At 44.6% G+C, this 24,641-nt stretch overlaps 1 protein-coding gene across 4 annotated transcripts in view; it reads right to left on the bottom strand.

Moving 5' to 3' along the window:
* BTBD10 (BTB domain containing 10) overlaps positions 1 to 24,641 on the bottom strand; it is a 99,017-nt gene that overhangs the window by 25,450 nt on the left and 48,926 nt on the right. For all 4 annotated transcript variants that reach the window (XM_030200958.1, XM_030200959.1, XM_030200960.1 and 1 more), the window contains 3 exons: positions 18,022 to 18,221; positions 17,246 to 17,528; positions 3,157 to 3,259 (listed from right to left, as the gene is read on the bottom strand). In XM_030200958.1, coding sequence (XP_030056818.1) covers positions 3,157 to 3,259; positions 17,246 to 17,528; positions 18,022 to 18,175 — 540 coding nt within the window. In that variant the 5' untranslated portion in view covers positions 18,176 to 18,221. The remainder of the gene's footprint in view (positions 1 to 3,156; positions 3,260 to 17,245; positions 17,529 to 18,021; positions 18,222 to 24,641) is intronic.

Below are 24,641 nucleotides of genomic sequence, written 5' to 3'. Positions count from 1 at the left end.
CCGTAAATAAAGCCAAATAAATAAATAAATAAATACTCAGAAGAAAAGTACCTGGGATCCTCTTTTGATTCCCATGAGCGCTCCTCTTTGGTATCAATGCTTTTCGGGTGCCAAATCCCTTGGCACCCCGGAGCTCCCAGTACAGTGTCGATGGAGATCAGTGATGGTGCTTCTTGGTCTTCGTCTGATGCACATCACCCATGCTACTCGATAACGATGAGGACGTCGTCGGGTCCGACGATGGATGGTCCCGGGGGCCTACACAGCAGAAGACCTCCAGACAGGTGGATACCAACTCGATGAGTCACTGCTCCCAGTGTCTAGGGGTCTTACAGCAGCCATTCCTACTGTGACTCCCAATGCCGGTGCTACACTCTATGTCGACACCTCAGACCTTTATGCCAATGTCAAAGAACCAGACCTGGCTCCAAATATCTTCTCATATTGAGCCTCTCTGGAAATTTGGGTCCTTTTAATATGAAGACAAAGGACACCATTGGCAGGGCTATGGTCGGGCTAGAGGCACTGTAGACACCAAGAATGGGCGTCTTTTCCAAGAGATGTTCAGTTGCACTGATGATATGGAAGGAAAAATGGCTTCGGCGAATCTAAAAGTTGTGATGGTGCTTAAAAAAGGGGAGGGCTGCACAAGAGACCCAACCAAGCATGCCAAAAACCGGCCAGCGCCAAAAAGAAACTTAACGCAGGCAAAAAAGCTAGGGATCGTAAGGGATTTGGGGTTTTGTTTTGTTTTTTGACAAATTGAAAGAAAATAAAGGGAGAAAAAATAAGTTGGTAGGAAACACCGCAGAAAGGCATAAAAATATCTCTTTCCTGGACGTAAGGAGCAAGCAAAAAGAACCGCTGCTTCTCACGCAGGGAAAATGAAACTGAAAGGCGCGGCTGCACTGCAGGCGGGAAGGCACTCACAAAGCGCATTGGAGAGCTGCTCACAACTCCAGAAAGCTCTCATTCTTTTTTCTTTGGCATTGTGTTGGGCCAGGCGACGCAGAATGCTTCTACCCACTTGTGAGAATTGTAAGAACATAAGAGTAGCCATACTGAGTCAGACCAATGGTCCATCTAGCCGTATCCTGTTTTCCAAACAGTGGTCAAGCCAGGTCACAAGTACCTGACAGAAACCCAAATCATGCCAACACTCAATACTACAAAATCCCAGGGCAAGCAGTTGCTTCCCATGTCTGTCTCAATAGCACACTATGGACTTTTCCTCCAGGAATTTGTCCAAACCATTTTTAAACCCAGATACGCTAACTGCTGTTACTACTTCCACCGGCAAACAGTTCCAGAGCTAAAACAGTTCCAGAGCTTAACTATTCGTTGAGCGAAAAAATATTTCCTCCTATTTGTTTTAAAGTATTTCCATGCAACTTCCTCGAGTGTACCCTAGTCTTTGTACTTTTGGAACAAGTAAAAAATCAATTTACTTCTACTTGTTCTACATCACTCAGGATTTTGTAGACCTCAATCATATCTCCCCTCATCTGTCTCTTTTCCAAGCTGAAGAGCCCTAACCTCTTTAGCCTTTCCTCATACAAGAGGCGTTCCATCCCCTTTATAAATTTAGTCTCTCTTCTAGAGGAGTTCCAGTCCCTTTATCATTTTGGTCGCTCTTCTTTGAACCTTTTCTAATTCCGCTATATCTTTTTTGAGATACAGTGACCAGAAATAAACGCAATACTCAAGGTGTGGATGTACCACAGAGCAATACAAAGGAATTACAGTATTTTTGGTCTTATTCACCATCCCTTTCCTAATAATTCCTAGCATCCTGTTTGCTTTTTTGGCCGTCGCTGTACACTTAGCCTACTTGCCCTCGTAGAACAACGCTAACCCCTCAAACAATGCATAAACAAACGCTGTAAAAGCAGGGTGCCAAGTCTGAAACAAATCGTCTCAGGTGCAAAACGTCCTTCTATGCTAAGCCAGAAAAAGGAAACAGACATGACGACATCACCAGGGGTCTGTTAGATATATCAGGTGGTCGGATTAGCGAAGGTCAAGTAAACGAGACTGTACTGTATTATCTTATTTAAAATGTTTATCCAGTGTTTTCCTCCTCTTGCTAGTATAAACAAAGACGGTCTATTCAAGAGCCTTCTAACACAGTTTAGTGAATGGTCTGTTTATGCTCTTCAGCTATACAAACATTAACATGTGCATAATTAAGTGAAATGTAGTCCTATGGTGGAGACAGTATAGATTGAGAAAAGAAAGCATATACAATTCTACAGTCATTCTATAACCAAGGCATTATCCAATCAAATCACAGAGTCACACCTAACAAATGTCTGCATATTTGAAGACTCACTGTGTCCAAGTCTCATATGCATATTCAAGCAGTGGAGGAGGAGCCTAGAACATAGAGCAGTGGGCTGAGAATCAAGGGAGCCCAGTTCAAATCCCACTGTGATCTTGGACAAATCACTTAACCCTCCATTGCCCCAAAGGTACAAACTCAGATTGTGAGCATCCTAGAGACAGGGAAAATATGAAGCATACTTAAATCTAACTCGCCTTAGAAAAAAGCACAAACTAAATGATTAAGTAAAGTGGCAGATAAACTGAAAATCAGAGCAGTTAGGTGTCCCTTTGATGCAGCTGGTAGACAGCAATATAAACTGCTGTTTCACTTTTATTTTCTAGACTTTAATATTGTGGTTGCAATGTTAGCCCACTTGAATATCTAAAAACAAGCATCAAAACAAGCCAATAAGATGAAATCACCTCAACTTAATGCAATACAAGTTATACTGACCTGATAAAGAGGCAAAGCTCTTTAAAGTTAACCACAGATGTGCTGAGTTAATCCATTAAAGTGGTACCATCTAAAGCTTGTTCACTGAACTTTATTTCTACATCCTCTGGAGTCATTAGAGTGCTCAAAAAGTAGTGATAGTTAACGCTAGTACTCCAGAATCAACAGCTCTGGTTTTCAGGACAGGTAAACTAAGAAAATCAACCCGGCTCATGGACCAAATGCATGCAGAATTATATATATCATGTACATTCACTGTGGAAATCCTGATAGACCTCAAGGAACTAGGTGCCCAGAATTCAGAGTTGCATGAACCTCCTCAACAAAGAAATAAAAAAATGTGAAAAGTGTTCTCAACTTGGGAAAGGAAATCTCACCAGAATTGCACGGAACACAGTAGAGCTGATCCCATCTGCTACTTCAAACTCTCCCTTGTCATTAGGCCGTGTGAAATTATGTTCTCTGCCTGATCCAAACATCCTGTACAACAAAACCATAAGTTACTCATCACAAGAAAGTCAACATAAGTCTCTTTCAAGGACAAGAGTCAGACATTCACAGTTAGTGTACATTGTCCCAACATAAGGGCACCTGTATCTGTTAGAAATAGCATGACGAGTTTCTTTAGTCAGGCAACACTGCCTTTTCCAAGGCACAGTTCCTTCCAACTGCCTGACCCTCATCAAAAGTTTAACTGAGTACCACAGAATGAAAAGTAAAATCAGTATCCTTGCAGTTCATCAATATCATCCTTATCAAATTATGGTACTTATTTGTAAAAGTTCTATTTGGGTTTTCCAAAGGCACAGACTGGCCATGTATTTTACAAAGCCAGGACACACTGAAAAACATGCATCTGGGCAACGGGGCATGGTCTGGGCGTGTTCCCCATTTCAGAAGAGGAATGAATTTTTACATCCATAAACACAGACATCAGGTTTCTAGGTTTAAAAATAATGCTCATATTAAGCAGTACTTTAGAGGGACTAGATGAAGTTTCCTCCTTAACGTCACCCATTAGTTGATCCCCCCCCTCACCCCACAAAAAAAAAAAAAAAACTGGCAGCTTTTGGAAAAACAAATGGTTGTTTCTAATGGCAAACAAACACGTGCCCACTAGACTGGCTGATATTTTAGATGTTTCTGAAATGGATGCTCCTGCCACCCCACACATAAGCAATGCACAAAGATTAATTTCTCATGTATTTTAGAACAGGCTCTGTATCAGCAAATCCTAGACAACTCAATTTTGATTTGAACACCCTTTCTAAAAATGTCACTATTTGTTCTCACTGTGTACCATTCAATGATTAAAAAAAAAACACACACACACACACACCTTTGGCCTTCTTAAAATTCTCTTGTGAGGTGACCTTACACATTCCAAATGTAACTGAAATATGGGAAAAACAATTAGACAAATGATATTTGCATGGTAAAATGAGAAACAGTAGTAGATTCTCTGGAACTTTGATCATTTGGTCTCCATGGGATAACAGCCAAGTGGAGAACGCATGCATAGCACGGCTTCCAGAATTCTTTCCAACCCTTTCAAACCTATTTTGTGGTTACATTTAATTCCCAGCCTTTTGGGGATTGATGGTCCTGTGTGCAGGGGGAGAGTGAACAGGATAGGACATGGGATGCATCAAAGTTGGATCCTTTTACCTTGGATCTTTACACACTCATATGCTTGTTTCTATACTTTTCTGATATTACTGTATGTAAACTACGATATCTTGATGAATGACCATATATTAAAAACACGAGTGGTGGGGTAATTCAGGAGATGGAGTCAGGGAGACTAGGGAAACAAGGTGTACTTTGAAAGGCAGAATTCCCTAATTGACTTGTTTCACTTCATCTTGTTTTCTATTCTGCAGAAGCTGAGAGGTCAGAGGTCCGACAGTTAAAATTTTGTGCAAAAGAGTGCAGAATAATGCACTTGGGGTATAAATTCCAAAGACATATGAGATAGGGTGCAAGATGTCGATAAGCATAGTCTGGGAGAGACATTTTGGAGTGATAGTGTCTGATGATCTCAAGGCAGCAAAAACATCGTAAGGCAGTAGCCTTAACTAGAAGGATGTTGGGCTGTACAGAGGAGAAAACCAGCGAAAGAGGGTACCAATGCCTTTATACAAGTCATTGTTGAGGCTGCACTTGGGAGTATGGCGTTCAATTTTGGTGCACATAAGCAGAGTAGCATAATCAGCAGCACACTCCCCACCACCCCCCAAGGAGCCGAAGAATAAGTAGTAAAAATGTCCTTTAATAGTGGAAAATAAGACTCGACAGCACCATGTTTCAGCGAGAAACGCCTGCCTCAGCAGTCTACAATTTTAAAAATATATAAATACGAGTCCATTAAAATGCATATATTAATTTGAACAGTAAAAACATATATAGCCATCTAGAAACACATATAAAGGTATATGGAAAACACAAAATCTAGGTACATAAAAGCATCTAAAACATAATATGGAGAACAAAAGAAACGTGAACATGTATATATAGGCTTAAATGGTAAAAAAACACACGACCTAAGGGAAAATTCGGTTCTTACCTTGGTAATTTTCTTTCCTTTAGTCATAGCAGATGAATCCATTAACTGATGGGTTGTATCCGCCTACCAGTATGTGGAGATAGAGAACACTGAAGAACCACAGTGACCCTTGAACGGCTAGCCCCATCTGCCTTCAGTATTTGAAATTTCCAAAGCAGAGTGACTAAGAAAGGTAACATCACATAAATGTTCCTCACAGCGAATAAATGCCCCAGAACCGGAGCAATAACCACACAAAGAAGGGACAAACTCAACCTCCTGCAATAGAACAGCATGTAGAAACTGTAAGAACTGTTCATCAACTCCTCCTGATGAGATACAATATCTGCATGAAAGAACTGAACAAAAACACAAAGTCAGACAGGGAGGGATCATGGATTCATCTGCTGTGACTAAAGGAAAGAAAATTACCAAGGTAAGAACCTAGTTTTCCCTTCCTTGTCATCAACAGCAGATGAATCCATTAACTGATGGGATGTACAAAAGCACTCCCTATGTAGGGTGGGAACAGGCAACTCAGCGAGCCAGTACCTGCGCTCCAAAATGCGCGCCCTACTTCGCTGCCACATCCAGCCTGTAATGCCGTACAAACGAGGGTTGAGAAGCCCAAGTAGCTGCACGACAGATCTCTTGAAGAGAAAGGACACCTGTTTCAGCCCACGAGGAGGAAATCGCTCTCGTGGAATGCGCTTTAAACGCTTCAGGGGGAGCCCGCCCTGAAAGCAGATACGCAGAAAAGATGACTTCTCTGAGCCAATGGGCTATAGTGGCCTTAGACGCTGGGCACCTGTGTCGAGGACCTGTCAACAAGACAAAAAGATGATCAGAAGTCCTGAAGTCATTTGACATCTGTAGATACTGCAACAGAGCCCTGCGGACATCCAAAAGATTTAATTGCCCAAAGGAATCCGGAAAGTCCTCCCTAGAAAACTAAGGTAGAAAAATGGGCTGGTTTAGGTGAAACGCTGAAACCACCTTAGGAATAAAGGAAGGCACTGTACGTACCGTCACCCCGAACTCTGAAAACTGCAGAAAAGGGTCCCGACAGGAAAGCAACTGAAGCTCAGATACGCGTCTAGCCAATGTAATGGCCACCAAAAGACTGTCTTGAGAGTCACATCCTTCTCAGACGTTTGCTTAAGCGGCTGGAGAGCCTTCAACACCGGTTCCAGGCCGGACAAGGCAACCGCACAGGTGGGCGGAGCCGACGCGCCCTTCTGAGAAATCGGGCAATGTCCGGATGAGCAGCAAGGGACAAGCCAGAGACTTTCCCTCGGTAGCATGCCAACGCTGCCACTTGCACTCAAAGGGAATTGTAAGCCAGGCCTTTTTGTAAGCCATCCTGCAAAAAGTCCAGGACCAGCGAGACCGTAGCCCGCGCTGGTGTGACCTCTTTCGGGGCAGACCACTCATCAAACTTACGCCATATCCGAGCTTAGGCTGCGGAAGTAGACCGTTTGCAGGCCTGCAAGAGAGTGGAGATGACCTTGTTAGAGTAGCCCTTATCTCTCAATTACGCCCTCTCAAGAGCCAGGCCGTAAGACCAAATCGGCAAGGATCCTCCATAGTCACCGGGCCTTGAACCAACAGGTTCGGAACCCGAGGCAAAGGAGGTGGAGCCTCCACCAGCATCCGGCGGAGATCCACATACCACGGACGCCTTGGCCAATCTGGAGCGATGAGAATCACCCCACATACCACGGACGCCTTGGCCAATCTGGAACGATGAGAATCACCAATCCTCGGTGTAGTCGAATCCGCAGGAGGCCTCGCCCTATCAAGGGCCAAGGAGGGAACACATACAGGAGGCCTGAGGGCCAGGGTTGAGCCAGTGCATCCACCCCGCCGAGTGAGGATCTCTCCGTCTGCTGAAAAGCGAGGGACTTTGTCGTTTGTACTGACCCCATAAGATCCATTCCGGGAGTCCCCCATTTGGCACAAATCTGAAGAAACACTTCTGCCAGTTCCCATTCCGCCGGGACGATTTGATGCCTGCTGAGAAAATCGGCTTGCACGTTGCTCTAACCTGCTATGTGAGCTGCTGACAGAAGCTGCAGGTGGAGCTCGGCCCAGTGGCAAATCTGAGTGGCCTCCACGGCCAGGGCCCTGCACTGAGTGCCGCCCTGACGACTGACGTAGCCACCGATGTCGTGTTGTCTGACCGAATCCGGACAGCAAGCCCCTTCAGAGTCTTGTGGAAGGCCAAAAGAGCCTGGAATATCACTCTCAGTTCCAAGCGATTGATGGACCACCCCGCTTCCACGGATGTCCAATGACCCTCAGCATAGCTTCCCCTGGCAATGCGCTCCCCAGCCCAAAAGGCTGAAATCTGTTATCACCAGGCACCAAGAAGGAAGCGCGAGCGACATTCCTCGTCGCAGCATCCTATCGAGACGTAAGAAACGCTCCTGGCTGAACCGCCGCAATGACGGAGCGCAGGGTTTCCATGCGGAAGTCTCTCACTCTTAAGGCCTCGTTTACTTGTCGTAAGTCGAGGATCGGTCTGAAAGACCCGCCTTTTCGAGGGACCACAAAATAAATGGAGTCACGACCGCAGCCGCGTTCAGCGGAAGGCACTGGGATCACCATTCCGAGGTGCAGCAAGACTTGCAAGGTCTCCTCTACCGCTGCCCGTTTGACGGCAGTGCTGCATCGGGACTCCAAAAACACGTCTCTCACCGGGGCACCGAATTCCAATTGGTAACCTTCTCTGATCAGGTCCAGGACCCAATGATCCAAAGTTATCTTGGTCCACTCCTCTAGAAAGAGGGAAAGACGTCCTCCTACTGTAGGACAGAGGAGTGGACCGGCGTCCCATCATTGTGGAGTACGCCCCTGAACTCCTGGCCGCGACCCAGCCACTGCGGAACTTTTGTCTGAGCGAAAGGAGTTCCTTTGCTGAAAACGGGCACGTTGAGAAAACCCAGCAGAGCGCCCCGGGCGATACCTGCAAGCTTCACGGAAGCGAGGTCTGGAAGAGGAGGGAAACACAGGACCCTTGGAAGAAGGCCTCGGCCTATCCTCAGGTAATCGCTGGGGCTTAGAATCCCCTAGGTCTTTAACAATCTTCTCCAAATCCTCTCCAAATAACAGGAGCCACCTCACCAGCCTTTGCTTAGAGGCCATGTCAGCCGCCCAATGCCGCAGCCAAAGGAGGCGGCGGGCAGAAACCGCCACAGACTTCTATTTAGCCAAAGCTCTGACCAGATCATAAAGGGCGTCAGCCAAAAATGACAGGGCCGACTCCATCCGCGGGGCAACCTTAGAAGGACCCCGCACCCTCTGCGGGCTACTCCACCGCCTGTTGTAACCAGGAAAGACAGGCGCGGGCTGCATAGGAACTGCCAACAGACGCCCTTAAGGCAAGGCCCGATATTTCAAAGGACCGCTTCAATGCGAATTCTAGCCGCCGGTCCTGCATGTCTTTCAAAGCGCCCCCCCCCCCCCCCCCCCCCCCCCCCACCTACTGGGAGAGTGGTCTTTTTTTTGTCAAAGCCGTGACTTTAGGCAACCCAAAAAGGGCCAAGTGGACCTCACTCAGAGGGTAAAGCTGACCCATAAGCCCTGGTCACTTTCAAAGGCCCATCGGGGTCAGACCATTGAGCTGAAATAAGCTCCTGGATGGAGTCATGCACAGGAAAGACCGCGTAGGCTTCTTAGTACTCGCCATCCTAAGATTAACAGAGGAGGCCTCGCCTTCAGCAGGATCATCAATCGAGAGGGCCTGCAGTCAGCAATGAGAGCTGGCAGCTCGTTGCGGTGGAAAATCCGAACCGCACTGGGATCATCCAGATCCAGTGGCAAACAGGCACCCTCCTCTGGATCATCTGTCACTAAGGGCCAGATTCCTCAGACTCCCAACAGCCCGATCACCGGTGGGGGGTTGGGGGGAGGATATGCGCCACCAGTCTATGTTTAGCGTGTTTCCAATGCTCAGGGGAGGAAATAACATCTGAAGCCAACCCCGGGGCATCAACACCCAGACGGAACCCAGGATGCAACGCAGTGTCAGACACCTGCGGCACAGCTCTTTTCAGCATGAAGGCCTTATGCATCAGTAGCACAAACTCAGGGGAGAAAAAAAACTCACCCTGGACCGCCGTCCCCGAATTAGGTGAAACGGAGGCTGGAGCTCCTCTGGCAGCCTTGAAACGAGGCATCCCCCTGCACTTAGACTTCTCCGCCATCGCGGGGGTCGAGGCATGTGGCACTTCCAAAATGGCGCCCGCTGCCAGCTCCATCGAGCGGGAAGAATCACCGCTCGCCATGCTCGTACTAGCTCGAGCGTCTAAGGAGCATGTACTGCAAAGCCCCGCTGCTGACCTGCGCTTATCACAGGGGGAGCAGCGCTTAACTCCTTCAGCAGTCATCGCCTACCTGGATGGAAATATAGCAACAAAATGGCGGCTTCGCACCAAAACTTACCCCGTTCGGAACGCTGTCCGCAGGAGCCTCCCCAGAGGAGCTGGGCACCACTCTCACCTCAGAAGACCAAGTCAATGAGCTCCGGTCAAGCTGCACTGAACAAGAATATCTGGAGAAGGCCTCAGAACAGCTACTTAGTAAAGGCGCGCTCTTTTTTTTTTTTTTTTTAACGCTGTGAGGAAAGTTGGAGGCAGGCAGCAACAGAGGGACTCCGGGAGGAGGGGAGAAGGGGAGAAGGGTAAGGCAGGGAAAGGGCGAACCTATATGCCTTTAAAGTGGGCACCACCAGCCACAACACCCCTGCTCAACTGGCAAAGCACAGGAGTCACCCCAGGCAGAAATCCAGGAGCTGATCAAGCTACATCCACACCTGCTACTACTTACTACTAAACATTTCTAAAGCGCTACTAGGGTAACGCAGCGCTGTACAGTTTAGCAAAGAAGGATAGTCCCTGCTCAAAGGAGCTTACAATCTAAAGAACGAAATGTAAAGTTGGGGCAGTCTAGATATCCTGAATGGCACTATAATGGTTATGTGCCGAAGGTGACATTGAAGAGGTGGGCTTTGAGTAAGGATTTGAAGATAGGCAGCGAGGGGGCTTGGCGTATGGGCTCAGGGAGTTTATTCCACGCATAGGGTGAGGCGAGGCAGAAAGGGCGGAGTCTGGAGTTGGCGGTGGTGGAGAAGGGTACTGAGAGGAGGGATTTGTCCTGGGAGTGGAGGTTACGGGTAGGAGCGTAAGTGGAGATGAGGGTAGAGAGGTAATGAGGGGCTGCAGATCGAGTGCATTTGTAGGTAAGTAGGAGAAGCTTGAACTGTATGCGGTACCTGATCGGAAGCCAGTGAAGTGACTTGAGGAGAGGGGTGATATGGGCATATCGGTCCTGACAGAAGATAAGACGTACAGCAGAGTTCTGAATGGATTGAAGGGGGGATAGATGGCTAAGTGGGAGGCCAGTGAGGAGTAGGTTGCAGTAGTCAAGGCGAGAAGTAATGAGAGAGTGGACGAGTGTTCGGGTGGTATGCTCAGAGAGGAAACGGCGAATTTTGCTGATGTTATAGAGAAAGAAGCGACAGGTCTTGGCTATCTGCTGGATATGCGCAGAGAAGGAGAGGGAGGAGGCGAAGATGACTCCGAGGTTGCAGGCAGATGAGACGGGGAGGATGAGGGTGTTATCAACAGAGACAGAGAGAGGAGGGAGAGGAGAAGTGGGTTTGGGTGGAAAGACAATAAGCTCGGTCTTAGCCATGTTCAGTTTCAGGTGGCGGTTGGACATCCAGGCAGCAATGTCAGATAGGCAGGCCGATACTTTGGCCTGGGTTTCCGCAGTGATGTCCGGTGTGGAGAGGTAAAGTTGGGTGTCGTCAGCATAAAGATGATATTGGAAACAATGGGATGAGATCAGCGAACCCAGGGGAGGTGCAGATTGAAAAAAGAAGGGGTCCAAGGACAGATCCCTGAGGAACTCCAACAGAGAGCGGGATGGGGGTGGAGGAAGATCCTTGAGAATGTACACTGAAGGTGCGGTGGAAGAGATAAGAGGAGAACCAGGAGAGGACAGAGCCCTGGAATCCAAATGAGGACAGTGTGGCAAGAAGTAAGTTTTGATTGACAGTGTCAAAAGCGGCGGATAGGTCGAGGAGGATGAGGATGGAGTAATGACCTTTGGATTTGGCAAGGAACAGGTCATTACAGACTTTCTGTCGAGTGTAGAGGGCAAAAGCCGGATTGAAGCGGATCAAGGATGGCATGAGAGAAGAGAAAATCAAGGCAACGGCTGTGAACGGCGCGTTCAAGTATCTTGGAGAGGAAGGGTAGGAGGGAGATAGGGCGGTAGTTGGAAGGACAGATAGGGTCTAGTGATGGTGGGAGATAAATACTAAAGGCAGATGGGGCTAGCCGTCCAAGGGTCACTGTGGTTCTTCAGTGTTCTCTATCTCCACCTGCTGGTAGGCGGATACAACCCATCAGTTAATGGATTCATCTGCTGTTGATGACAAGGAAAAACAATTATGTATGTTTTAGATGCTTTTATGTACCTAGATTTTATGTTTTCCATATACCTTTGTGTGTGTTTCTAGATGGCTATATATGTTTTTACTGTTCAAATATGTGCATAATTACATATCCATCTACTCCACTCCATTATATGCATTTTAATGGACTCATATTTATATACTAGGAAAACATGCGCAATGAATACGGGCGCTAGCAGGGGGGCCCCCTCCTTCCGTCCCTCCGAGCTACTTGCCTTGTTCGAGGTTCGCGTCGCTGTGTGTGGGGAGGGTTTTTTTTTTTTTGCTGCGCCTCTGTGGCCGTGCCTGTGGCGTTTCCGTTTCGGCCCTCGAGTGTCATGACATTTTGACGCAAGGGCGGTGCAGACACTCCAGGGCACACCGGATATCTCGGGTGCCTCAACTTCCGTGGAGGCTTCAGAACGTTGGGGTGCCTTTTATATAGAGAGATTTTTTTATTTGTAGACTCCTGAGGCAGGTGTTTCTCGCCGAAACACAGTGCCGTGTTGAGTCTTATTTTCCACTATTAAAGGACATTATTACTACTTATTCTTCGGTCTCCTGATTTTTTTTGGAAGTGTCCTGCTGATCATGCTACTCCTCTGCTTCTGTGCTTCCCCTTGTAGCAGATCCAGTTTCTCCACTTTTGTGGTTGCTTTTGATTCAATTTTGGAGGCCATATCTCATTAAGGACATAAAACAGACTTGAAGCAGTTCGGAGAAGGTGACACAAATGGTATGGGGTTTCTGCTAAAGGATACACGAAAAGAAACGATGACCTAAACATGTATTCCGTAGAGGAAAGGAGGGATAGGAGGAGATAGGATACAGACATTTAAATACCTGGAAGGTATTAATATACAAACAAGCAACTTTTCCAGAGACAGGAAAACTCTAGAACTAGAGGTCATGAATAGATGTTGAAGGGTAGTAGACTCAGGAGTAACAGAAGGGCGTACTTTTTGACAGAGTGGGTGATGGACGCTTGGATGTGCTCTCAATGGAACCAGTGGAGACAAACAGTGACAGAATTCAAAAATGCATGGGGTAAACTGAGAAAGGAGATGGAATTAAAACAAAACTGATTGGTGCTTAGGACAGCAACTCTAGTAGTTGGAAAGGTAAGGCTAATGCCAGGCAGACATCTAAGGTTTGTGTTCCAAATATGGCAAGGACAAGTTCTGAACAGGTTACAGTGGGTATCAGCAGCAATTCCAGCAGTTAGGAATAAAGGCCAATGCTGGGTATATTCGATAGTTTGTCCCCAAAACTGCAAAAACGAAAATTGGGATATGTATAAAATAAGCAGAAAACGTCCATATCATAAGCATGAGTGTGGGTGTTACGTATCTCAATTGGGGGGGGGGGGGGGGGTGGGGGGAGATGACATCTTAAGATTAAAGATTAGCAAAATAAAACGTGATATTAACAATTGTTGGATTGTTGGTTTAATCATGATATTAACAATGAATGCGCCTGTGCAGACCAAAATACAAAAACCATTCTCCAGGATTGCATCATATATGGCCTTTCTAAGGCTGGCACTGTGGTAATTTGCCTACGTTTCCTGTTCGTGATGCTAGTGTTTAATCGTGAAGGAGTGGAAACCTGCAGAGTGGCGGATGCAGCTCTGGCTGCCCTTGATGAGCAAGACAATAGGACCGTGCAGGTTTTTTGCCATTATTTACTATATTACTATGAAAACATCTCCCATAGAAATGCTCTGGCTATTGAGGGGGAGGGGAGGCCAGGCCTGGCCTTATCTCTCTGGAGCCTCCCCCCACCAACACAAGTCCAATCTAAACATTTTCAGACTGATCTCTTTTTCACCAGGTTTTTTTTTTTCCAGGTCAAGTTTCAACCTATTCCATTAAAATTTCAGAAAGTGGACTCAAGTGTGCTGTGAAGAGGGAAAGACGTGTTCCTAACTTGCTCCAAGGCCTACCAGTGTCACCCTCAGCATCTACATAATCGCAAGTCCCAAACTGTTGTTTACTCACCTTAGCTGGTATATTTGTGTATGGACAAATACCTGTCACAAACTGGAATGACTATGACCGCTAAAACCACGAAGCAAGAAAAGGATTGTTTCAAGCAGATGGCGGGCGGAGGGTGGGGAATGTAATGCAATTCTCAGTGCTTTTGCTGAACTAACTAAAGCGATGGTTAAGGCACTTGAGTCCTGATTTGAGCAAACTACTGGGTCAGATAGCACGTCTGGAGCAAATGCTCGCTGATACCAACCGGCACTACTAAGTTGGAGCAATGCACCTCACACTCTGATGTTGAAGTGCTGCAGGCCTTGGTGCGCGCCCAGATGGAAAAGACAGAAGATTTTGTGAATCAGTCCAAGAGCAACCTCTGGTACCTGGGTGTACCAGAAACGGTATTGAATCATCATCTCCTTCAAGCCTGGAAGCTTGACAGGAGGCTGAATTACCACTGTTTGAGGGTCTTGGCCCTGCGTGTTTGGATCACGCCTAGGCAGAAGCAAGCCAAGACACGCATGACCCCACATGGTCATCGTCAAATATACACACAGCATAAAAATTGGAGACCCTAAAAACAGGGTAAATTGAAGCATGAATCTTTGTCTTATATATGAGGGAATCCGGGTGCATAGTTTTCAAGACTATTCTGTTGCCCTGCTGTGAAAGAGGTGCCTATTTATCTTCTATGCAATACTTTCTCTGGAAGCAGGCAGGAAGGCTCACTCATCATGTGGAAATTAAAAAATACAGTCAGCAGTTTTAAACTCAGCGGTTTTAAAGTAAAAAAAAAACAAGTATCCAAAATGGTGTGAAAAAACTTGTAGAATCCTGAAAAGCCGAACGCTAGCAACCCTAACGTACTGAGTTCTACTTACATCCCAAAGGCATCCTAAACATTTGGGTCGAAAGTATGTATGTGGTTTGCCAATGTCCTCATCCAACTCTGCCTATTTCAACAGAGACCGAGACCCAAGACGACTGCAGGGCCCATGTTTGTGGAATAGTTTGCCAGGGTTACTAACATCTGGCCACGAAAGTGACCAGATTTAAGAGGGCTGTTGAAGACCTATTTTTTTCTGTTAGCATATCCTCTGGTGTAATGGGAGTACAGTCTATAGTGTGGGACAGCTTTTTCAGTTTACTTTTTGTTTTATGTTGAATTTTACTCTTGTGTAAGTGTAAAGTTTATGGATGTTTTATTGCAATTCCCCTAGTACTTAGGCAGAAGAATATAAATTAATAAATAAGTAGAAACCTTTTAGGACTGAATGACAGTTGTACATCATTCAAGCCATCATTCAGGAGTTCGGGCAGCAGTCACTCCTGCAGACTTCTCCTCTATGGCTCAGGCTCAGGCAATGCCACCCTTCCTTATTATGCCTTTCACTCCGCTCTCCTCACTGCCCAAGGCCAGTAACCAAGGGGACTCTATCCCAATGGATTGCGAACTGTATCACCTTATGCTACCAGCTCACCGCAGCCACTCCCTCACAGATTCCGCATATTACAGCTCATAATCTGAGGGCCATGGCGGCCACGAAAGCTCATCTGCAACGAACTTCCCTGCAGGATATTTGCAGAGCAGCTACGTGGTCCACTGTGCACACCTTTGTGAAACATTACTGCATGGATACTGCTTCAGTCCTTTTACAGTACAATGATTATAAATTACACTTGGACATAGAGGACCCTATGGGTCTGTGGTGATCCTGCTAATACTATGAGAACTCTACAATATTATCCAATTAAGGCATCTTTGACACTACATAATAGGTGTTGAGCAAATCTGTGGGATTCTCTTGTTTTATTAAGCGATATTAGTTGGTAGCACACTTAGCAACCAACAAGACGACCGATTCAGTCATTACTTCTCACAATACAACAAAGAAACAAATATAGATCAGAATAAAAATACATGCATGCACAATGAACAGAGAAACCATTTGAAAGGACCAATTCCCTAACTGATTTGGCTCACCAACTTATTTTCTATGCTGTTCAAGTGAGAACTGCATTATCATCATCTCATCTCAACTATGGCAATGTACTATATGTCAAACTCAACAGGGAGTAAATTAACATGATTAACATGATATCTAGAAAGATGGGAGATTCTATAAGTAGAATATTGGTATGTCGGACTATGACACTTGTTATTTAAACCACTCTGGCATTTCAGAGGAAAAGGCCTCAAGAAGCCCCCAGCTCAAGTTTTAGCTTCAGGGGCAAGATTGCATCATCATTGGCCAAAAACCTCGTTACTCTTTCTTTTATTTTTTAATGCTTATTTAATTCACTTTATAGCAACATTCAGAGCACAGATTAGCTTAAATTGACTTAGCCTGTCTGTTGCTTCTTCTCCTTCGGGTACTTCCTGCACCTCAAATCCCAACCACATTTCCTCTGAAATGCCAGAGCGGTTTAAATAACAAGTGTCATAGTCCGACACACCAATATTCTATTTTTAGAATCTCCCATCTTTCTAGATAATGCACTATATTTCCCAGGCCAATTAGAGCATTGCTGACCCTTCAGAATACTGCCATTAATTTGATGGGGAAGATGGGGGAGGCGGGATTCAATGGACACCACTGTAGCAACATCATCACTGGTTACCTGTGTTTATCATGTCCGGTTTAAGCTCCTTGTGTTAACGCACAGGACTTATTATGAAAAGCTCCCACCTTATCTTGCTAACTTGATCATCCTCATGAGCCAGCCAGGTTGACAGATCCCAGCACCATCTAGGGTGCACAGGCCATTCATTTGAGTGTGCTTTTTTTGTTTTAGCGCCTGAAGTGTGGAATCACTCAGGTGGTTTGCTAGAGAGGTTTAAAGGACAGTTAAAGGCTTACTTTGAGGCTGCCTTTGGTGCAGGAGCTTGTGGGAGGTGATACTTCCCTTGGGTATACTAGACGTTTACTTTCTACTGTTATGGTTGTTTGCACTTTCCTTTCATATTACTGGAGTTATTTTCTGCCCTTTATATTTGTATTTTATTGTAATCCACCAAGACCTGAAAGCCAGGCAGTACAGCAAATGTTAATAAACTATAATCTCCTACAGAACTGCAATGGTCCCTTTCCTTTGTTGGAAGGGGGTGGGAGAAGGATGCTTATGTCTCTGAAGCTATCTTTCCACCTGTCTTCCCCTCATACCCAGTTCCATCCCATTGTTAAATATTCAAATTAGTTTTCCCCTAGACAGACATTTGTGACTTCTTTTCTAATGATTCCTTCCAACTTCCATTGGGAAGGAAAGATTACAACAAAGGGGACAGCAATTTGGTTTCCTGCTAACCCAGAAAACATTGAATAAAAGTTATCAATATTCAAACCATTACAAACATTTGAGAGGTAACAAAAAAAACTATGATAAAAGAATATCTAAAACATTTAAAACCAAATTAGAAGTGTTATATGACTGAAATTAAGCCTCTGAAGTAGTAAAAGAAATGTATTACAAACCTGCCCAACATTGTGTTTGGCTGTGCAGTGAAAATAGATGGATCTACAACAAATCTGGTGTTGTCCACTATCAGCGTCACTCGTTCAGAGGTTCTCACATTTCGAGCACCATCTTTTGCATTCTCATAAACAAATATCTCCCCAGCAGCTTTACAGTTGCCATCTGTACTTGATTGGCTACTATTCCTGCTACTTAGCCCAACACTACTACTAGAGCCATTTGGGGAAGCTTTCTGAGGACGGGGGCTGCTTGGCCGAGATGAGCTGTGCTCCTTATCTCGATCTACAAGACATAATCAAGGATAAGATTCAACACAGATTATGCACAAGAGTATTAAAGGAAAATTATGAATTTGGCAGTATATACTAAGATTTAATTGCCTGCAACCAGTTGAAGATCACTGAGACAAGATTATCATATCCACCAAGACCCTTCTGATTCAAATACCCAAAAGCAGATTTATATACACAAAGGTGGTGTGTGTCACCTTCGAAACAAAACAAACAAACCTGCCTGGGCTCTATCTGGCTATGCCACTCATACATAAGGCCTTACTATCCTGTGTGTTCTTGAGGAAAAAAAAAATTGGAACTACACAGAGAAGGAACTGCATCGTAGTTAAATAAGATGTAAAATGGTCAAAACAATATTACATATAAAATAACAAAAAATCTCTAATATTCCATTCTTCCATCAGAACAAAACAGATTACAAACTAATAAGGTATATAATTCTTTCTTGGCCAACAAATAAATGTGAAAAAGCCTTAATATACCACCGTGATGCTGTCTTGTTGGTGATGTAACATTCCTAATACATGGCGTAAGCTGGCTTTCTGTCCTTTCATGGGATGAATCACGGGACCTGTCACTTGACCGGCGCCTGTCTCTTGAACGCTCATGACCACCACTAGCACCGTGAAGACTCATTTTGCTGTGTCCTGTTGCTCCTCCTTTACTACAACGAGATGGAGTACTATTTTAAAAAAAAAGGAAAAAAAAAACCACACACATTTAGCATCAGTTAGTATAAATTAGTCAACAGAGGTGTTAAAATATTGTGAATAGAGAGAAGTGCTAAAACACTACATCAGATTTATAAGCAGGATTTTTAGAAGGAGTTGGCCAACTGGCTCCCGTAATACTAGCAGTATTCTGTTGGATCACTTAAGACAGTTCTTAGTATTAACCTAACGCTGTTTTTTTGTTGTTTTTTTTTGCCAGAAATTGGGTTAAGAGAATGCAAATTTGAACACATCAATAACTGTCAGTGTTTTTGCTATATAGCACTTCCAATCCGAAATTTTTATTGTGTCCAATACATGAAGGCATTCTGTTCTCCCTCCCCCCCCCCGATGCAACTTGCAGTTCCTACGTGGGCGCAACATGTCGGAGAGAAGGCTCCAGGGTTTACTGGGGAGTGAGAGAGAGATGCTAGACAGAGGGAGGAGATACACTGGATCACGAGGAGGGGGATAGAAAGTCAGCAAGAAAGAGAGACAGTGGTGGGGGAGGAAAGGAGAAGATATGCTGAACCATTGGGAAGGGGGCAGGAAGATGCTGGTGTGGGTAGAGTGTAAAGGGCAGGGAGCTGTCAGTCCACGAGAGTGGGGTAAGGGGGAGTAGGAGGAGATGCTGGGTTACAATGATGGAAGGAGAGAGATGCTGTCAATACTGGAACCATATGGAAGAAGCCAAGGGTGGGTGGCAAGGAGACGAGTGAGAGGACAATGAGTGCAGTAAGCAGAAATGCAGTAGTAGGGCACAGATGAAAGATGGAAGGGAATAGGAGGCTAAGGAAGGAGCGAGATGAGAAATGGGAGAGCTAGGGGATAAGAGAAGGAGATAGAAAGTTCAGAGGTAGATGAAAAAGTAAAAAGAGAAAGAAGATGAAAACTGAATGGACAGAGGCAGAGTAGAAAAAGGGAGGAAAGGGCAAAAAGCAAAACAAATCATGTCAGACAGGTGTAGTGAGGGAATAAAACAAGAAACAGAAGAGGAAAAAGCACAAATGGATAGCAGTGATTGGAAAGAGAATTAGCAAAAGGCATACAAGAAAAAAAAAAAAAAAGAGGAAGTGGTACCAACATGATGGGAAAATAAAAGTGCTAGCACGCCCATATGCAGGTTTTTCCCATGCACCAAGGCCACTTTTATTGCAGCAGTAAAATGTCTAGTTTTCTATTTTTTTTGTATTAATAGCCATGCACTGTCCCCATTAGTATCCAGCCACTTTTTTTCCACATTTATATCACAAAACACACAATTTAAAAGTTACATATAAAACAAAATCCAAAATTTAGGGCCTCTTACTAAACCACGCTAGCGATTCTCAGTGTGAAAATGCACCGCTGCCCAGTCGCGATTGCCATGCAGGAATCGCTAGTGCAGTTTAGTAAGAGAGACCCTTCATCCACAGTGTCTGAATACAATCAATAAACAGGTTCCAGGCTGCACCAGTCAATAAACAGGTTCCAGGCTGCACAGCCTTGGGGGCCTATGTGGAGGTGCACAGTTATAGAAATACCTCCTATATGCCTAAGGCAAAAGAAAAAATGGATCACATGAATATCTGTAATCCATAATCCCCAACCAGAGGAGAAGAAACTGGGAAGAATGATAGGGATGTATACACACTAGTGCGCATTTGGGGGTCCTTGCACTAAGCAGCACTAAATGCTAGTCCATGCTTACCACAGCTTAAAATCGCTTACCGAGGGATGTGCTCAGGCATGCTACATTAAATTTGGGATCTGCATGCATATATGCTACACGAATGCTAACAAATTTATCATTAAAAGTCAACTACTGCGTGAGCACTTATCACCACCTATTTTGTATGTAGTAAGGGCTCATACGGTAATCCTGCACTATCAGTGCGCAGTAGTATAGATATACTGATTGGCTCCCAGATATGCCCCATCTCAGAAAAATTCCAAAATTTTTTCACACACACAGATCCCAAACAACGCAGGATGCCCAAGTACATCCCACAGTAAGCTATTTTAAACTGTGGTAAGCATGGGCTAGCACTTATTGCCACTTAGTATAAAAGGACCCCCAAATGCACACTAGTGTATATACATCCCTATCATGAACATGCATATATTCATCTCCAGTCAAAAAAAAAAAAGGGATAATTTATAAAAATTTCTGCAACTGAAAGATATAAACTAGCTTTCATTCTGTAAATGAATTTGTATAAATACATACCAGTCAGGTCTTCACGATATCAACAATGAATATACACGAGAAATCTGCCAAGAATGGTAAAGACTGTGTCCAGCCTCTATAAATGGAAATGCTTTCTATTGTCTTGCTGAAACAGCCAAGAACAGAAAGCATATTTATCCGAGTCAAGAACACAGACTTTTTATATAAAATTGTTTTCTTGATGTGTATTTATAAACAGTATGGTGTTCCTGTTGTCTTTAAAAAGCCAGATACAGTTTTACCTGTCAGAAAAAAAAATCCAGCTAAAAATTTTATCCAGTGTTTGCAAAAACTGTGATGTGTAAATTGACTCAAATATACTAATTGTAATATTTGGGATTGCAGCTAAAGTATCATCTGCAATTTAAAGATTCATAAAACATGTTTTAAAAAAAAAAAAAGACCAAAAAAAAAAAAAAAAAACTTCTCCCTCTCACCCCCCAACAAATAAATCCTTGCACCTTTTAACTCCCATCAATACAAAAATGATAACAAAAAAAAAAAAACAACTGATATCCAGTATTGTGTAAATAAAAGACAATTAAAAAGTCTCAACTGAAATTTAAACCAGCAGTAAGTTTTAAAAGGTACAGTGAATACTTTCCCCTAATGCATTGCCTGTGGTTATGGAAGTCCTTATCAATACGCACCTCCTCTTGGTCAGTGACAGGGCAGAAACACAAAGACATGGCAGTATCTTTGGAATCAGAATACAAAGGAACTGTGCTCCGGCAAACAATGCAGCTTTCCAAGTCAGTTCAGCATCCTTGAGCATTACTTGACAAGTTCAACATATTTAATATTGCCATCATCTTTTCACTGTTCCACTGCACCAATAATCTGCCTTTCGTTTTCTTTTCTCTTTTTCCTACAGCTAATTTCATTGTAGCCAGTCTGGTCATTTCATGCTCAGGCGAAGCAGTCTTTCAGGTTTAGGTATTAATAAAATCGTTTTCTTAGTCATTCACTCTCTAATGTGCATAGTGTGATGCTGACGTCTTCAACCTCACAGCCTCCTGTTTGTTAGCACATATTAAACTACTTCCTCGTCCGCTAACCGCTACTGGATAATACAAATGACAGACAAGGCAAAGAAAGTCAGGAAGCTGGGTGTGAGGAGGAGGGGAGGAAGAGAACTTGGGCATACTGCCAAGCACCATCTCTGAAGCTATTTCCAGAGGAATAAGCTTGCCATTTAAGAGACTGCAATACAACATCTCAAAAGGCGACAGCTATCTTACCATACTTTTAACACACGCTTTTAATCAACTAGAATCTGCTTGAATGTCAAACTTACTTTGCTGTGAGGCAGTTAGCTAGGTAGTTTGTAAAAAGGTATGCTTATTCCATTTACCATACCATCCCTCCCTGTCTCAGTCTTCCAGCACTTACTGCATTTTTTAAAGTGAACAGTTATCTTATTTGATTTTTCTTTTAAATATGATTTCAAGTCTCAGTTTAATCTACAACACATTTCTGACACACAAAGAACTAAACAGAACAAATGGGAGGGGGCATCCTTTCTAAATCTACTGGCTGAAGATTGATCCATTGCAGCAACAAACTAAAGAGAAAATAAAACTGGAGTAGAAATATCCCTATGAAGCTGTGAATGGGACTCATGGTACCAAATCCCAGCCCTAGTTTTAAGTGAAATAGAAGCCCAAAAGGAGCAAAGAAGAAATTATCTGGCCACCCCCCCCCCCCCCCCCCTCCAAAAAGTCTTTTGTTCATCAATTGTCATCTGCTAAACATGTTGTGCAACAGACCAGAGGCGAGAGGTCTTTTCAGTTTACTTGCTGAAATCTAACCTATATTCCGCTTTAGTTTTCACACAATTATAAGCACATGAGCATCACAGGACTGAACTTTTAATCTTATTCACAGACCAATGGATCCCTGCAAAGATTTTGACAGAATTCTGATCCAAGAATTTTAGTTTCCTTAATTTGGTACATATTGAGGGGCATAATCGAATGGGGCCAGCCATCTCTATGGGCGGCCATCTCTGGGGCCAGCTCCGTAAATGGACGGAGCCAACCGTATTTTCGAAAAAGATGGCCGGCCATCTTTTTTTTTTCCATATGGGTGGGGCCGGCCAAATCTCGACATAAATGTTGAGATTGCCGGGTTTGAGATGGTCGGCTTCGGTTTTCGATTAATGGAAACCAAAACCGGCCATCTCAGACCCAGTCAAATCCAAGCCACTTGGTCGTGGCAGGGGCCAGCATTTGTAGTGCACTGGTCCCCCTGACATGCCAGGATACCAACCGGGCACCCTAGGGGGCACTGCAGTAGACTTCAAAAATAGCTCCCAGGTGCATAGCCCCTTTACCTTGTGTGCTGAGCCCCCAAATTCCCCCACAAAACCCACTCCCCACAACTGTACACCACTACCATAGCCCTTAAGGATGAAGGGGGGGGCACCTAGGTGTGGGTACAGTTGGTTTTGGGGGGGGGGGGGGGTTGGAGAGCTCAATATTTACCACCACAAGTGTAACAGGTAGGGGGGGGGGATGGGCCTGGGTCTACCTGCCTGAAGTGCACTGCACCCACTAAAACTGCTCCAGGGACCTGCATACTGCTGTCAGGGAGCTAGGTATGACATTTGAGGCTGGCAAAAAATATATATATTTTTTTGGGGTGGGAGGGGGTTGGTGACCACTGGGGGAGTAAGGGGAGGTCATCCCCAATTCCCTCCCTCCGGTGGTCATTTGGTCAGTTGGGGCTCCTTTTTGAAGCTTGGTTGTGAAAAAAAAGGGACCAAGTAAAGCCGGTGAAATGCTCGTCAAAGCCTGCTTTCTTTTTTCCATTATTGGTGAAGCCGGCCATCTCGTGAGCACACCCCCGTCCCGCCTTCACCACCCTACCAACATGCCCCCTTGAAGTTTGGCCGGCTCCGCAACGGAAAGCAACTGAAGCCGGCCAAAATCGGCTTTCCATTATACTGATTTGGCCGACTTCAGGAGATCGCAGGCCATCTCCCGATGTGTGTCAGAAGATGGCTGGTGATCTCCTTCGAAAATAAGCTGGAAAGCCTCCAAGTCCATGATTTGGCAAAAAGGAGGCATTTTATATCCTACCTATTTTCTGAAAAAGTGAAATCTATATGAAGAGTGATTCACAAGCAAATCTAATAAACTCTACACTTAAACTCTTACTATAAATAGGGGCCAGCGCTCAGAATCTTGTGGTCTCAGCTTACTCAGCTCCAAGAGCTTCAATAGCTGGTAATACCAAATTCAAACACTGCACCTCCAAATTTTTCAACAATCCTTCAAACACTTGAAAACTTTACTATTCACTATTTTTGGACTCAACACCAATGATGTTAAAGATTTTAATTGGTGCTAATGCATGAACTGAAAGGGGGGGGGGGGGGGGGGAGAAAAAAAAAAGCCTTAAGGTAATATGCCAGAGAATGTAGTGAAAGCAGTTAGCTTAGAGGGGTTTTAAAAGGTTTTAGATAGCTTCCTAAAGAAAAGTCCATAAGCCATTATTAAAATGACTTGGGGAAAATTCACTGCTTATTTCTAGGATAAGTAGCATAAAATGTACTGTTTTTGGATCTTGCCAGGTACTTGTGACCTGGATTGGCCACTGCTGGAAACAGGATGCTGCAGATGTCTTCACACAAAAGCACATTAGCTTCTAATCACAAGGTCACCTGCACATTGGCAGAGTGAGCCCCAAGACACCTCAGCACCTGTTTGTTCTGACAAATGTATGCCGCCTGGATAGCCACTTTGATCCAGTGCACTATGAATGACTTGGAAGCTGCTCGATCCTTGCAGTGTCTGTGGAACAGCACAAATGGTCTGAGCAGCAGGGTTTTTTTTTTCCTGCAAAGAGCAGAGCAAAGCTCTCCGCACATCCCATTTATGAAGCCTTCGGGAGTGCTCGTCCGTTTATTTTTCTAAGGCAGAAGAGAGAGATACCTCCTGGTTAATATGGAATGAAGAAATAACCTTTAGTAGGCATGACTATACAGTGCAGATGGAGACGGAGACGACTCCTCTGAACAGGACAAGTTGCGGCAGGAAAAGGCCTGCAACTCTGAGACCCTGCATCCCCAACACAATGGCAGTATGACTACCTTCAATGTAAGGTCTTTTAGAGAGGCTGCCATCTATGGCTCTAAGGATGGACACAACAGGACATCCAATATGAAGTTCGTGTCCCA

Source organism: Microcaecilia unicolor, chromosome 4, assembly GCF_901765095.1.
Source record: "Microcaecilia unicolor chromosome 4, aMicUni1.1, whole genome shotgun sequence".
NCBI lineage: Eukaryota > Metazoa > Chordata > Amphibia > Gymnophiona > Siphonopidae > Microcaecilia > Microcaecilia unicolor.
This window is presented reverse-complemented; position numbering and strand designations above follow the sequence as displayed.